This window comes from Suncus etruscus, chromosome 15, assembly GCF_024139225.1.
Source record: "Suncus etruscus isolate mSunEtr1 chromosome 15, mSunEtr1.pri.cur, whole genome shotgun sequence".
NCBI lineage: Eukaryota > Metazoa > Chordata > Mammalia > Eulipotyphla > Soricidae > Suncus > Suncus etruscus.
In genome coordinates, this window is record NC_064862.1 from 76,403,671 (window position 1) to 76,420,076 (window position 16,406).

A 16,406-nucleotide genomic window follows, 5' to 3' on the forward strand; every position below is an offset into this window, starting at 1 on the left:
TCACATCTGGTATGGCCAAGGCTCCTTCTTGGATCTGAGCTGAGAACTAACACTGGAGCTAGGGGTGCAGGGAAGACAGTGTGGATGGATGGTCACTGTGCCTAACAAAGCAGCTGGCTCTGCCCTGCTGGGATCTCCTCTGGACTGCCAAGACCACTGGCTCTTTCTATTGTGACTCATGTGCAAACTTCTTAGCTCCACTTTCAAAATCACTGGCTGCTTTCACCTCCAAACCACTCACATGATTAGTCCAGAATCTGGCAAAGTGAATGATTCTTTAGACATCCTTGCTGAAAGGGGCAGAGAGGATGAGCAGGATTAGGTTCTGCCTTTCTCACACCAACCCCTATTCAATTCCCAAGCTCTCTTTACCGAGGGACTCAGAAACATGGCGGAATTAAGCCTTCACATTCAACCACTGGCCAGAGATGAACATTCCCCCAAGGCACCCTAAGCACTGCTTGGGAGACCACCCCTCTCCCTGCCACCCCGAACATTTTTGGCTGAACAATAAACAGTTTCCAGCCTTCTTAAAAACTCTGAAGTCGGGCCCGGAGAGATAGCACAGCGGTGTTTGCCTTGCAAGCAGCCAATCCAGGACCAAAGGTGGTTGGTTTGAATCCCGGTGTCCCATAGGGTCCCCCGTGCCTGCCAGGAGCTATTTCTGAGCAGACAGCCAGGAGTAACCCCTGAGCACCGCCGGGTGTGGCCCAAAAACCAAAAAAAAAAAAAAAAAAAAAACCAAAAAACTCTGAAGTGTTCCCACCTGCATTTGAAATCACATGATCCAGCTGCCAGCAAAACATTGTTGGGGTGCCAATCCAGGCTGAGCACCGTGGACCGGATGGGCTTCTTAATGTGCTTGCTCACCCACCTACAAAAGGAGAGATCCATAGCAGTCCATGATATGTGAAGAACCAGCCTAGCCTTGCACTGTCCTGCCAGAGGGAAGACGAAGCAGGCCCTTCCGGTAGGGCCCTTCCTGTTAGTCCTAGTCCCTCTGCCTGCAGAGATTCTCGGCAGGACAGCTGAACTTCTTCTTCTTTTTTTTTTTTTTTTTGTCTTTTTTTTGGTTCACCCACCTAGCAATGCTCAGGGGTTACTCCTGGGGATTATCAGGGGACCCTATAGAGTTCTGGGGATCAAACTAGGGTCTTCCCCATGCAAAGAAAAATGAGGCCAATATGGGTTCAATCCCCAGGACCCCTATGGCTCCCTAAGCCCACCAGGAGTGAGCCCTGAATGCAGAGCGAGGTGAAACAACAACTCCCCACCTCCCCCTCCCATTCTCCCAATAAAAAGCAGGAGGGAGAGTAGCTATGAATTGAACCTCCCTGCTATAACTTCTGGCTCAGGTACAAGTGATTCATCCAAAAAGCATAAGAACCTGGCCGGAGAGATAGCCCAGAAGGCTGAAAGCCTGGCTTCTGCGCAGGGGACCAGGGTCCAATTCCAAAACACAATTATTTTTCAGAACCCAGGATACTGGGTTGGAGACAGAACTCAGCAAAGGCCCCGGTCCCCACCTGGCCCCACTCAAGAAAAGAAAGCTAGATGTATTATATTAAGTGGGCCAAATAAGTTAGAAGCCCAGAACCTGGAAGTTACATCTTACATCTTAAAGACCTGAGATTTGACAAAACATGCATGTTAAAAAAAGAAGAAAAGCTCAACAGGGAGAATTACAGGGGTGGAAAGAATGTTCCAGATTTGAAAAAAACTAAGCTGGGGAAGTATTCAGGCAATGCCTCTAGAGGATACTGAGAATACGGGGGTCCAAATGGGGGAATCTCGACAAGAAAAGTGATCTAAGTCCAAACGGCGGGGCCTCAACAAGGAAGGTGAGCTGGCTTACCAGTCATTTTCAGATTCAAAGTAGCAAACAGAAATGAGCCGGGCGCCACTGCCCACTGCAAATTTGTTCTCAAGAGGGGACCACTTGACAAAGGTAGCTGCGCGATTTATTCTCAGGATCACCAGGGTCGGCTTCCAGACACCGTCTTTCTGGCTCCAGACATAGGCATTACGGTCAGCCCCACAAGTGACAATACGGTCGCTCTTGGGTGCCCAGTCAATACCTGCAATTGAGACAAGGAGTCGTTTGCAGTCAGAGCAAGTGACTACCAACATGGCACAAGGGTGGCTGTGGGTTTTTAGGCTCTTCACAAACCCCCTGTTGATCACCAACTCACTGGAAGTCTCTGGAAGCCAGATGTAAACAGATGCATGCATACATGAACGCAGTGGGCTTGCCCTCTTCCAGAGAGGGACAGTGATCTAACCCGAAGCTCTATGTCATATCCTGTCTTTCTTAGGAGATAAGTAGAGGGACACACCCAACTATGTTCAGGGTTTACTTCTGGGTCTGCACTTGGGATCATTCCTGACAGGATTGGGGGGGGGGGGCATATTGGATGCCAAGGACCTAACTCGGTGGGCAGCTAGCAAGGCAAATGTCCTCCCTGCTGTGTTATTGCTTGGACCCCGTCTTATTTTTTTTTTTTTTGGGTCACATCTGGCAGCACTCAGGGGTTACTCCTACCTCTATGCTCAGAAATCCCTCCTGGCAGGCTCAGGGGACATATGGATTCCTGGGGTGCTGGGATCAGAACCACCAATCTTCTGCATGCAAGGCAATGCCCTAACTCCATGCTATGGCTTCAGCCCCACCCCTGTCTTCTTTTTTTTTTTTTTGGTTTTTGGGTCACACCCGGCAGTGCTCAGGGGTTACTCCTGGCTGTCTGCTCAGAAATAGCTCCTGGCAGGCACGGGGGACCATATAAGACACCGGGATTCGAACCAACCACCTTTGGTCCTGGATCGGCTGCTTGCAAGGCAAACGCTGCTGTGCTATCTCTCCGGGCCCCTTTTTTTTTTTTTCTTTTGCCTCAAAGCAAACCTATTCATTAGCAAATCTCATTCCACAATACTGCCCACAGCATGTGACATGACATGCATGCAAATATAAATTCAGTAATAAGGGGAGAAGTCAAATCCATATTATTTCCTGGAAGACAAGGTTGTACCCCAGAGGTAAGAGTTCATCCCCTAAGACTATTGCTAGAAATGATGCATGAAAACTGGTCAGTAATAGTACTATAAATCTCAGTGACTAAACAAAAAAAGCTTGTTCCCCTGACCACAGCAGATTTACCGTGTGTAAATCCTGGTGTTCCCAAGGCGTTTCATTAACTGGCTGTAAATCTGAGGGTCCCAAAGCCTTTCTTTGGGGTTGACTGATTTGCCAGTGTAAATCAACTGAACAAGATTTGATTTGACAGGACCCAAGACTTATGAACTCACTAGCTTGTAAACTAATGGAACATCAGAATAGCCAGGTAGAAGAGAGAATAGCTAAGAAAAGGTAGAGATCCCTCACACTCTCCCCAGACACCCATTCTCCCAAATTCATAACCACCACAAACTCAGGGAACTACATATTTTGGTTTTTTATGGATGACTCATGACACAGCAGGATCAATGAAATCTTGATTCAAACTCCAGCCCTCTTCTTCAAGCACTACCAATTGTGACCTAAACCCCTTGCCCAATAAAGAGTAAAATCTGCCTTGAGTCAATCTTTTTATAGTTCTTGACAATGTATATTTTTCTACAAATATAATTTTCAAAATGAAGGTACAGATATATTACTAATTAGTTCTTCTGTAATTTTTTGTTTTGCTTTGTTTTGGTTTTTGGGTCACAGCTGCCAGCGCTCAGGGGTTACTCCGGACTCTACACTCAGAAATCACTCCTGGCAAGCTCAGGGGACCATATGGGATGCCAGGATTCGAACCACCAATCTTCTGCATGAAAGTTAAACGCCTTACCTCCATGCTATCTCTCCAGCCCCTAATAATCAGTTCTTATTGGTATATCCCTGAAATTAAATATAGCCTAATACCTCCTTAAAATTAATGTTAGATTGGGCTGGAGCAGTGGCGCAGCAGTAGGACATTTGCCTTGCACATGGCTGATCTAGGACTAACGGCGATTCAATCCCCCAGCTTCCCATATGGTCTCCTAAGCCAGGAGCAATTTTTTTTTTTTTTTTTTTGGATTTTGGGCCACACCCAGCGTTGCTCAGGGTTTACTCCTGGCTGTCTGCTCAGAAATAGCTCCTGGGGCTGGGAAGGTGGCGCTAGAGGTAAGGTGTCTGCCTTACAAGCGCTAGTCAAGAACGGACCGCGGTTCGATCCCCCGGCGTCCCATATGGTCCCCCCAAGCCAGGGGCGATTTCTGAGCACATAGCCAGGAGTAACCCCTGAGCGTCAAACGGGTGTGGCCCAAAAACCAAAAAAAAAAAAAAAAAAAAAAAAAAAAGAAATAGCTCCTGGCAGGCACGGGGGACCATATGGGACACCGGGATTCGAACCAACCACCTTTGGTCCTGGATCGGCTGCTTGCAAGGCAAACACCGCTGTGCTATCTCTCCGGGCTCGTCAGGAGCAATTTCTGAGCGCATAGCCAGGAGTAACCCCTGAGCATCACTGGGTGTGGCCCAAAAGCCAAAAATAATAATAATAATAATGTTAAATTAACTGACATTCTGTGAAAATAGGACTGTAAATCAACATCTACAGTAGTCATAAATTTTACTGAATTCTGTGGCATGAAGAATTACTCATTTTTATTTATATTATATGTCAAGTTCAATTATTTGTATCATGGAAAGGATAAAGAGATGAGAGTATATTCTAGTGTAATACATTTTTATTTCAAATCCATTCATTACAAGGAAGTGTTGCAGACCTCTTACAAGATTAAAAAATTTGAACTCCCAAATGAATAACCACATAAAACAAGTATCACAAAGAGATGGGCAGAGAATTCTGCCCTATTTCTTTAGGCTCACATATACGTCCCTTTCCCCCAAATAATATACTATCGTGGCACTTTCTTTTGCTTTTAATAAATTAGCAGTAGCTCTACAATTTTTTCCAGTACATTGATTTTACCATAATAATTTCTTAAAACAGTCTACTGTTGAATATTTTATTAGTTTCTGGCCATCTGTTAAAAAATAGATGAGATCAAAGAGACAGTAAAATGGGTAGACTACTTGTCTGGAATGAGATCAACTCAGGTTTGGTCTCTGGCACCTCATATGGTCCAGGGAGTCATTAAGGGGTGATCCTTAAAGAGCAGAGCTAAGGGGTAATAGTGCAGGAGGTAGGACATTTGCCTTGCACACAGCTGACTCGGGTTTGATTCCTGGCACCCCATATGGTCCAGAGCCCGCCAAGAGTAATTTCTGAGTGCAGAGCCAGGAGTAACCCCTGAGCATCACCAGGTGTGTCTCCCCCCAAAGAGCAAAGCCAAAAACAAGGCTTGAGCACAACTGAGTATGACCCAGAAACCAAACCAGCCAAGAAAACAAACAACCAGAATCAACATTGAGGCATACACTTTTTAGCTCTGATTAAAATAGTCTCACCAAGATAAATTCCCAGATGGGTGACACAAAATCTTGTTGTTGTTGTTTTTTAGGAGCCTAGTTTCCCTAACATGATTATAGCTTCTTGATAACATGAAGCAAATCTGTGACACTCTCATGGCAGCAGACCCTAGGCTGGTGGTCCCCAAGGTCCTTATTGACACTGGCGTTCACACCTCTGATTTACTGTTATTACCATGGGGTGCCTGAAAATTGTGAAGGGTGCAGGCTGAACATAGAAAATTACAAAAGGGGGCCCAGAGAGATAGCACCGCAGTGTTTGCCTTGCAAGCAGCTGATCCAGGACCTAAGGTGGTTGGTTCGAATCCCGGGGTCCCATATGGTCCCCCCATGCCTGCCAGGAGCTATTTCTGCACAGACAGCCAGGAGTAGCCCCTGAGCACTGCCAAGTGTGGCCCCCCAAAAAAAAATTACGAAAGGGTGCTGTGCTGCACTGGCAGGAGATTAGACTGGCTTTGAAGAAATGAGGTGCTTTGAATCTTACAGGTACAAGGAATGAACTAGTTTTTTTTTTTTTTTGGTTTTTGGGCCACACCCGGTGACGCTCAGGGGTTACTCCTGGCTATGCGCTCAGAAGTCGCTCCTGGCTTGGGGGACCATATGGGACGCCGGGGGATCGAACCTCGGTCCGTCTCCTAGGCTAGCGCAGGTAAGGCAGGCACCTTACCTTGAGCGCCACCGCCCGGCCCCGGAATGAACTAGTTTTAAGTAAAGTAGTTTTAAGTAAAGAACAAAAGTGACTGGAGTTGATAATTGTTCCATCTAGGTATGGGCTTATGGAGGAGGCCCATTCCACTATTCTATTTCCATTACCTTAGACTACCCATAGTAAAACAATGTTGTTTCCTTTTTTATTTGGATTTTGGGATACATCTTGTGGTCCAGGCCTCACTCCTGGCAGTGCTGATGGACAACATGTGGTAGCATGGATAGAATATGCATCAGCCACATGCAAGGCAAAAGTCTTCTCCCCATACTACTATCCAGCCCAGAAAAATGTATTTAATGGTTTATTATTAGTGGGGTTTTTTGTTTGTTTGTTTGTTTGTTTGGGGGCCACACCTAGCAATGCTCAGTAGTTACTCCTGACTCTGTGCTCAAGAATGATTCCTAGCAGTGTTTGGGGAACCATACAGCATGCTGGGGATTAAAACCAGGTAGGCTGTGTGCAAGGTAAATGTCCTACCTGATCTGGCCCCACAAAAAAAATTTTTTTTTTTGGTTCTTGGGTTTTTTTTGTTTTTGTTTTTTATTTTTTGGTGATGCTCAAGGGTTACTCTTGGCTGTGCTCAGAAATCACTACTGGCTTGGAGGACCATATGGAATGCCAACTGCATATGGGGATCGAACTGCTGTCTGTCCTAGGCTAGCATAAGCAAGACCTTACCCTTTGCACCACCACTCTGGCCCCCCCAAAAAAATTTTTTTAAAGAAAACAAGTGACTTAAATTTAACACAAAGGAATACACTCAGGGGCCAGAGCAATAGCACAGCAATAGGGCATTTGCCTTGCATAGTGCTGAACTGGGACAGACCTAGGTTTGATCCTGACATCTCATATGGTCCCTCGAGCCTGCCAAGAGTGATTTCTGAGCACAGAGCCAGGAGTAACCCCTGAGCGCTGGCAAGTGTGGTCAAAAAAAAAAAAGAAAAAAGAATAAATTCATTCATACATAAGTTACTAGAACTCTGAAATCCCTTTGGTTCTGACTTACTATATGTTTCTATAGCACTGACTAGTCTTTTCTTCCAGATAGCTTCAGGTTTATTTATTTTAGTTACTCCTTTTCAGAGAAAATATGTATCATACTTCATCTCCCATAACAGTTAAATTTAGGTTTTTCCAACTTTTTTTAGGTCTAAAAAAAAATCACTTGAGCATTTAGACATAAAACAGGCCCAAGTTCAAAGGATTCCAAAAGAAAAGCAGGGAAGAAAAAGAATGGAATTAAATGCATCCCCGCTTAAGTCTTTTATCTTTGTCCTTTCTGATTTCAAAGAATTTCCTTCCTAATGTTAAAATTCCAATTTAGAATCTAAGTGTTCTTATTTTTAAGCTGGAAGTCTACTGGCCAAGAAATATTAAGGAAAAATAGGCCAAATTTAACAGAAAAAAGATCATGAGAAAGAAGTGGCAACAAAAATAGAAACACGGTCTTTCTTTGGTGTTGATTCCCAGCACCGGAATCTTTTTTTTTTTTTTGGGCCACACCCGGCATTGCTCAGGGGTTACTCCTGGCTGTCTGCTCAGAAATAGCTCCTGGCAGGCACGGGGGACCATATGGGACACCGGGATTCGAACCAACCACCTTTGGTCCTGGATCGGCTGCAAGGCAAACGTCGCTGTGCTATCTCTCCACAGCTATCTCTCCGGGCCCCCAGCACCGGAATCTTAGGATCATCTTAAATCACTGAAAAGCTAGGGGCTGGCGAGATAGCATGGAGGTAAACCGTTTGTCTTTCATGCAGAAGGTCACTGGTTCTAATCCCGGCATCCCATATGGTCCCCCAAGCCTGCCAGGAGCGATTTCTGAGCCTGAAGCCAGGAGTAACCCCTGAGCACTGCTGGGTGTGACCCAAAAAAAAGAAAGAATGAGCTCAGGGGTTGGAGGTATGGTGAGGAGGGCGCATGCTTAGCATGTGGCCAACCAGGGTTGGATCCCATATAGTCGCTGTGTACTATATGATTCCTGAGTAGAGAGGCAGATTCCAGAGCACAGTGGGCTGTGGCCAAAGCTCCCCCACTGGGGCCACAGAGATAGTGCAGCAGCAGGGCATTTGCCTTACATGTGGCTGGCCCACGACAGGCCTGGGTTCAATCCTCAGCATCCCAAATGGTCCCCCAAAGCCAGGAGCCATTTCTGAACATATAGCCAGGAGTAATCCCTCAGCATCACCGGATGTGAAAAAAAAGCTCCCCACCCCCAATATTAAAAACAAAAAAATTAAATTCATTAGCGTGTTCCCTCCCCCAACCCAATTTCTGAAGAAAACTGCAGTACTGACTCTTTAGGCAGCCCTTTTGGTTCAGCTGTAGAGCAAGAGCTGGCCTGGGGTCTGGCGCTATGCTCCCTGCTTTCTTCCTGTACCTGTAATGTGCCCGTTGTGCTCCTTGAGTTCGTGAGCTTTCACCCACTGGGTCCCGTTCTTCTTATAGATGTGCACTTCGTGGTTATTGGGGCTGAGGGCAATCTCTGGAGGAAAAGGAAAGAAATGGTTAGTGTTCAATCAATGAAGTAATCAGCAACAAGGAAAAAGAGGCATCTACTAGGATGCCATTCTAAAAAAAGGATTGAAGGGGGTGGGAGAGAAAGTACAGTGGGTAGGGATCCCCTGAACACTGCTAGGACTGCTTCTTCAGTGCAGAGTCAGGAGTAACCTGTGAGCACCACTGGTTGTGACCCCAATATTAAGGTAAGTAAAACTCGAACTCAAGGGGCCGGAGAGATAGCACAGCGGTAAGGCATTTAGCTTGCATGTGGAAGGTCGCTGGTTCGAATCCCGGCATCCCATATGGTCCCCTGAGCCTGCCGGGGGCGATTTCTGAGCGTAGAGCCAGGAAAAACCCCTGAGTATTGCCGGGTATGACCCAAAAACTAAAAGAAAAAAAAATCAAACTCAAGATTAATCTAAAACTTCTTATTTGGGGTTTGTTTGGGTTTTTTTTGGCAACACTGGGCAGTACTGAGGGCTTATTCTGCACTCAGGGACCACTCCTGGCTGGTGTGTTAGACCCACCATATGGGGTGTTATAAATTAAGCCTGGGTCTGCCTCATGCAAGGTAAGTGCCCTACCCACTGTATTCTCTTGCCCTTGGATCTAAAACTTAAAAAGCTAAAACTATTGAAACCATCAGAAAGAAGTATCAGCCTGCATCTCTGTAATCTTGAATTAGGCAATGAACTTGTAGTTACAACAGCAATTACAGAGCAACAACAAAATAAATAAAACAGTCTCAAAAATCAAATACCCTTAGATATATATGCAAGAGAAAGGAAAACCTGGGCCGGAGGAATAGCACAACTGTACAGCGTTTGCCTTGCACACAGCCGACCTGGGATAGACCCGGGTTTGATCCCTGGCATCCCATATGGTCCCCTGAACCTGCCAGGAGTGATTTCTGAGTGCAGAGCCAGGATAACCCCTGCGCACCACCAGAAATGACCCCCCCCAAAAAAAGAGGAATGTATTAACTAAAAACATTTATTAATGAAAAATTTGTATATGAATGTTCATAGCAACATTACTAACAATAGCCAAAAAATAGAAACCTAGGGCCCGGAGAGATAGCACAGCGGCGTTTGCCTTGCAAGCAGCCAATCCAGGACCAAAGGTGGTTGGTTCGAATCCCGGTGTCCCATATGGTCCCCCGTGCCTGCCGGGAGCTATTTCTGAGCAGACAGCCAGGAGTAACCCCTGAGCAGCGCCGGGTGTGGCCCAAAAACAACAACAACAACAACAAAATAGAAACCTAAATAAATATCCACCAAGTGATTAACAAAATGTGCTATGTCTATACAGTATTACTCAGGCAGAAAAAGGAATGAAGCAATGGCATATGCTACAGCATGGATGAAGCTGAAAACATTCTACTCAAAGAGGCCAAATGCAGAAAGCTATTATACTGGTTCCACTTGTACAAAATGTTCAGTTATGCAAATCCATGGAAACAGAAAGTGTTTTATCAGCTGCCTAGAAGAGACCAATCTAAAACAAAATGGGAATGACTACCCATGGCTTATTCCGGAGTGACAGAAACCCACTGAAACCAGATGGTGGCGACTGCTGCGTTGGTCTGAGCACATACACTAAAAAACCCATGCATTATATACTTTAAAAGAATAGGCCTTAAGTTAATGGGAATTATATCTAAAAAAGTAAATACATAAAATGCTGTTTAACAGGGCAAGGAGTAACCTTGAACACTGCCCAGGAGAGGCCTCAAAACCAAAACAAGGGGCCTGAGAGACAGCATGGAGGCAGGGCGTTTGCCTTGCATGCAAAATGACGGTGGTTGGAATCCCAGCATCCCATATGGTCCCCCATGCCTGCCAGGAGCAATTTCTGAGCACAGAGCCAGGAGTAACCCCTGAGCACTGCAGGGTATGACCCCCTCAAAAAAAAATAAACAAGAATAAAATGAATATAATTTAAATTACAACTGACACACAATACTATTTTTTTTTTTATTTTATTTATTTTTTTTTTTGTGGTTTTTGGGTCACACCCGGCAGTGCTCAGGGGTTACTCCTGGCTCCATGCTCAGAAATTGCTCCTGGCAGGCACGGGGGACCATATGGGACGCTGGGATTCGAACCGATGACCTCTTGCATGAAAGGCAAACGCCTTACCTCCATGCTATCTCTCCAGCCCCATTTTTTTAATTTTATTATTATTATTTTTTTTTTTTTTTTTTTTTTTTGCTTCATCCTTAGTGTAGTGGAAGCCTCATGCCCCAGTCCCGAGGGGATTGGGGAATGTGGATGTGTAAGCAACACTGACAAAGGAAATAATCCACACAAAGTCTGGGAGATAAAACAGGTTCAGGAACTTCCACCACAAGCTATCTGCAAGCAGGCAAAGGGTACCAACAGACAGATAGGCTAGCTGTGGACAGAAACTGGAAATGTCTTTGACTCGTCGTATTTATTGGGAATAGTAAGACCACCTCTATGGGGCAGGTCACCAATTCAGAGGTACTTCCCATCCAGGAGGGACAAGCATATGCAAAGAATTATCCTGAATAAAGTAAGAACTGGTTACTCCAACACTTAGATTTGCTTGTTCTATGCCTACTTTTAATGATTATCTCCGGCCAGTGAGGTGGCGCTAGAGGTAAGGTGTCTGCCTTGCAAGTGCTAGCCAAGGAAGGACCGCGGTTCAAGCCAGGGTCAATTTCTGAGCGCTTAGCCAGGAGTAACCCCCTGAACATCAAATGGGTGTGGCCCAAAAAAACAAAACAAAAAAATTATCTCCATTCCCCATGTGCTAAAGCTAGAAAACTAGGAATTAAAAGTGTATTACAGGGCCCAAAGAGATAGCCCAGTGGCGTTTGCCTTGCAAGCAGCTGATCCAGGACCAACGGTGGTTGGTTCAAATCCCAGTGTCCCATATGGTTCCCCCGTGCCTGCCAGGAGCTGTTTCTGAGCAGACAGCCAGGAGTCACCCTTGAGCACCGCCGGGTGTGGTCCCCCAAAAAAAAAAAAAAAGTGGGGGCCCGGAGAGATAGTACAGCGGCGTTTGCCTTGCAAGCAGCCAATCCAGGACCAAAGGTGGTTGGTTCGAATCCCGGTGTCCCATATGGTCCCCCGTGCCTGCCAGGAGCTATTTCTGAGCAGACAGCCAGGAGTAACCCCTGAGCACCGCCGGGTGTGACCCAAAAACAAAAAAAAAAAAAAAAAAAAAAAAGTGTACTACAAACGACGTACCTCTGAGTTTACACTATTTGCAGAAATCCAGAAGTTATCACATCTCTATAACAGTTTATTGTTTTGGTTTTTTGGAACCACACTCAACTGTGCTCAGGGCTTACTCCTGGCTCTATGCTCAGGACCAAGCATGTGTATTTACTATGTGTTTGGCCCCACTATGTGCTAAGTCCTTGCAACAGTACAGATTTTGTTTTCTAAATCTGTAACCCAAGAATTAGCCCAGTTTTCTTCTGAATCTATGTTTTTATCCCATTCATATCTTTCGATGTGAGCCCTACAAGTTCATACATCTGAAATACAGCAAAGGTACCAAAATAATGTAACAGGTTACTTACGGGTACGATCCCTGTTCCAGGCATGGCAGGTGATTGGCTCTAGCAAAAACTGATGCAGAGACATTATTCTCAGTGTATTCCAAGGATGGAAGGCTGCAATGAGGAACAGGAAAAACAAAACGTGGGAGAGACAGTACAAAAATGAAGGCCTTGCACATAGCTGACCCAGACTCAGTCCTTAGCACAGGGCAGAAATAACTCCTGAACACGTATAGAACCTCCCCAACCAATAAAAGCAATATGTAATTTGTCTGGGAATTAAATGTTTGCAGATAAAGAAACCATTATCCTTGCATTAAAAATAATAAATGCCGGGCCTGGAGAGATAGCACAGTGGTGTTTGCCTTGCAAGCAGCCAATCCAGGACCAAAGGTGGTTGGTTTGAATCCCGGTGTCCCATATGGTCCCCCGTGCCTACCAGGAGCTATTTCTGAGCAGACTGACAAGAGTAACCCCTGAGCAACACCGGGTGTGGCCCAAAAACCAAAATAAATAAATAAATAAATAAGACCATGGTTCGATCCCCCAGCGTCCCATATGGTCCCCCCAATCAGGGGCAATTTCTGAGCGCTTAGCCAGGAAACAGGTGTGGCCCAAAAAACCAAAAAATAAATAAATAAATGCCAACACTTAACTGTAATTATTAATCAATTAGGACCATAGAATTAGGACCATAACCACTAACATATGATTTATTGTCAAGTGTCATCAAGGAAGGAAATAGATGAATTAAAGATTTGTTGAGGTATAGAATATTCATAGTTCCAATATATCACCCTACAGGTTACTTCAATACTTCAAAGGGGAAAAATCACCTTTAAAATAAAAAATCTGGGGCCGGTGGAGCCAGAGCAGTGGTGCAAATGATAGCTAGCCTAGGACAAACTGTGATTCGATCCCCCGGAGTCCCATATGGTCCCCCAAGCCAGGAGCCATTTCTGAGCGCATAGCCAAGAGTAACCCCTGAGCGTCACTGGGTGTGGCCCCTCCAAAAAAAAAAAATTGGGGGCCAGAGAGATAGCACAGTGTAAAGTGATTTCTGAGCATAGAGCCAGGAGTAACACCTGAACGCTGCCAGATGTGGCCCCAAAACCAAAATTAATTAATTAATTAATTAAAATTTTTTCACTTACTATCACAAAGCATGATCTATCTGGCTTAATGGTACCCCATGGAAAGTCACATGAAGGTTAGTCATCTGATACAATAACCACAATAACCATATAGTTTATCACCTGGGACAGAAGCCTTTCAAAGAGAAGAACCTGATAACAAGGTCAACCTCTCTCTGAGTATTTATGACAAACATATCTACTCCACACCCAATCAAGAACCAGACCTAACTCCTAGGTTACAGGAAGTGAAGAGAAAGGGAATCAGTTAAGTAACACAAAGGGAAACCACCTAAGCCCAAATGTTTGACATTCTAAAACAATTGGCCTGTACAATGCCAAAAAGGTGAGTAGGGGTAGGGATTAGTTTGCTCTAGAATCAATAGTTCTCAAATAGTGGGGTGCGCCCCCCAGGGGGGGCACGAAGCTCCATAAAGAGGGAAGCGGTTTTTTTTTTGTTTTTTTTTTTTTTGTTTTTGGGCCACACCCGGTAACGCTCAGGGGTTACTCCTGGCTATGTGCTCAGAAGTTGCTCCTGGCTTGAGGGACCATATGGGACACCGGGGGATCGAACCTCGGTCCGTCCAAGGCTAGCGCAGGCAAGGCAGGCACCTTACCTTTAGCACCACCGCCCGGCCCCAAGAGGGAAGCGTTTGACCTCAGCAAACACTGTCATAACAAGCTGTGTCCCGTATTTGTGTCTCTGTATGTCTCTGGAGCTGAGAGTTGCTGTGTCCTGCTTCAAACACTGCTTCGAAAAGCTACGCATTGCAAAAAGTGCTCATTGTAACCATTAACATCACCTCTGATTAAAAAATCAGCTCAAATGATTTTATATATTTTTGTTTTGCAAATTAAAGTTTTGTTTGTTTGTTTATTTTCTTCGTTTTTCGGCTACACCCGGCGGCGCTCAGGGGCTACTCCTGTCTGTCTGCTCAGAAATAGCTCCAGGCAGGCACGAGGGACCATATGGGACACCAGGATTCGAACCAACCACCTTTGGTCCTGGATCGGCTGCTTGCAAGGCAAACACCGCCGTGCTATCTCTCCGGGCCCAGGTTAAAGTTTTTTTTAATAAAGATACTATTTACAATCGCGTGGGGGCGCGAAAAATGTTTTCTTCTTCCTAGGGGGCATGACAGAAAATAATTGAGAAGTACTGCTCTAGATGAAGTGTGATGAACACTAAATTTGATCCATGAAATCTAATTGTAAACTGTATTTTAGGGATTGGGCCAACCAGGTGGCGTTCAGGGTTACTGCTGGCTCTGTGCTCAGAAATTGCTCCCGGCAGGCTTGGGTATTGTATGGGATGTCAGGGATCAAACCTGGATCAGTTAGGGGTCAACCACATGCAAGGCAAATGTCCTATTGCTATACTATCGTCTGGCTCTGTTATATATATATATTTTTTTGTTTTGTTTTGTTTTTCGGGCCACACCCATTTGATGCTCAGGGTTATTCCTGGCTAAGCGCTCAGAAATTGCTCCTGGCTTGGGGGGACCATATGGGACGCCGGGGGTCGAACTGTGGTCCTTCCTTGGCTAGTGCTTGCAAGGCAGACACCTTACCTCTAGCGCCACCTCGCCGGCCCCTGTTATCTATATTTTAAAAATGGCCCCAACAATGAATTTTATACAGTGAGGAAATTCTGACTGTAGACAACATAATATGGGGCTGGAGCAACAGCACAGTGGGTATATAGATAGTACAACAGGTATAGACAGAAAACAAACTCCATAATACGTAACAATGGAATTATTTCTTTTCTTAGTTCAAAAAATGGGATCGATGGGCTGAAGAGATAGCATAGTGGTAGAGCGTTTGCCTTGCAAGCGGACCCAGGACCAATGGTGGTTCCAATCCCGGCATCCCATATGGTCCCCTGTGCCTGCCAGGAGCGATTTTTGAGCAGAGTCAGGAGTAACCACTGAGTACTGCCAGGTGTGGCCCAAAAAAGAAAAAAAATGGGATTGCCGTAGGTAAAATAGTGTTCTTATTCATAGATGATCAAGTGTTTAAGGTGGACTATCAGGCTACCTTATCTCTCACATATTTTCAACTCTTCAGGATAAGTAGATATAAAAGCAAACATGAGATAAGAGTTTGGCTGATGAACACAAAGAGAAAATGTGGGGCAGGAGAGATAGCACAGCTGTAGGGCGTTTGCCTTAGACACAGAAGGAAGGTTGTTCGAATCCTGGCATCCCATATGGTTCCCTGAGCCTGCCAGGAGCGATTTCTGAGCATAGAGCCAGGAGTAACCCCTGAGTGCTGCCGGGTATGACCCAAAAACCAAAACAAAAAACATAAAAACAAAAAAAATACTTATTCTTTAAACATTGTATTAAAACTTGATAAAAAAAATATGTAAAGATGATGTTTATTAATAAGTATATGTTTTTTAGGTTTTGGGCCACACCCAAAAACTCCTGGCTATGCTCGCAGGCTCAGGGGACCATATGGGATGCCAGGAATTGAACCCAGGTCCGTCTGGGTTGGCCACATGCGAAGCAAATCCCCTACCATTGTGCTATTTCTCAAGCCCTTAAAATATATTATTGATTTCTTCAGTACTGAAATCTAGACCTACTAGCTTGTAAGGCCCCTCCCTTTTTCAAGCATTTTTAAGAGGCCCTATCATGACACGGAAGTATCAATATGTGTAAGTGCATGTCATGTTAACCCAAGGTGGAGACCTGTGAGAGAGGAATTCTGATAGGGAAATGAAGGGAAGAGCCACCAGATGGTTGTGCAGTGAATAACAGGCAGGGCAAAACATTAACTCAAGAAAGAGGAAAAGGAAAAAGAAACATCTGATTCTTTTTTTTTGGTTTTTGGTTTGTGGGTCACACCTGGCAGCGCTCAGGGGTTACTCCTGGCTCTAAGCTCAGAAATCACTCGTGGCACTTTTGGGGAACCATATGGGATGCTGGGATTTGAACCACCGACCTTCTGCATGAAAGGCAAACGCTTACCTCCATGTTATCTCTCCGGCCCCAACATCTAATTCTTTAAAGAAATTAGAATTAAATTAGAATGGGCTGGAGGGATAGCACCAGCAGTAGG

General features: G+C 45.1%; 1 protein-coding gene across 1 annotated transcript in view; it reads right to left on the reverse strand.

Moving 5' to 3' along the window:
* Positions 1–16,406, reverse strand: part of ARPC1A (actin related protein 2/3 complex subunit 1A) — a 30,910-nt gene that overhangs the window by 9,709 nt on the left and 4,795 nt on the right. The window contains exons 2-5 of the mRNA XM_049788664.1: positions 12,226–12,318; positions 8,548–8,652; positions 1,856–2,078; positions 767–874 (exon numbers count right to left, since the gene is read on the reverse strand). Of these exons, the coding sequence (XP_049644621.1) occupies positions 767–874; positions 1,856–2,078; positions 8,548–8,652; positions 12,226–12,289 (500 nt within the window). The 5' untranslated portion in view covers positions 12,290–12,318. The remainder of the gene's footprint in view (positions 1–766; positions 875–1,855; positions 2,079–8,547; positions 8,653–12,225; positions 12,319–16,406) is intronic.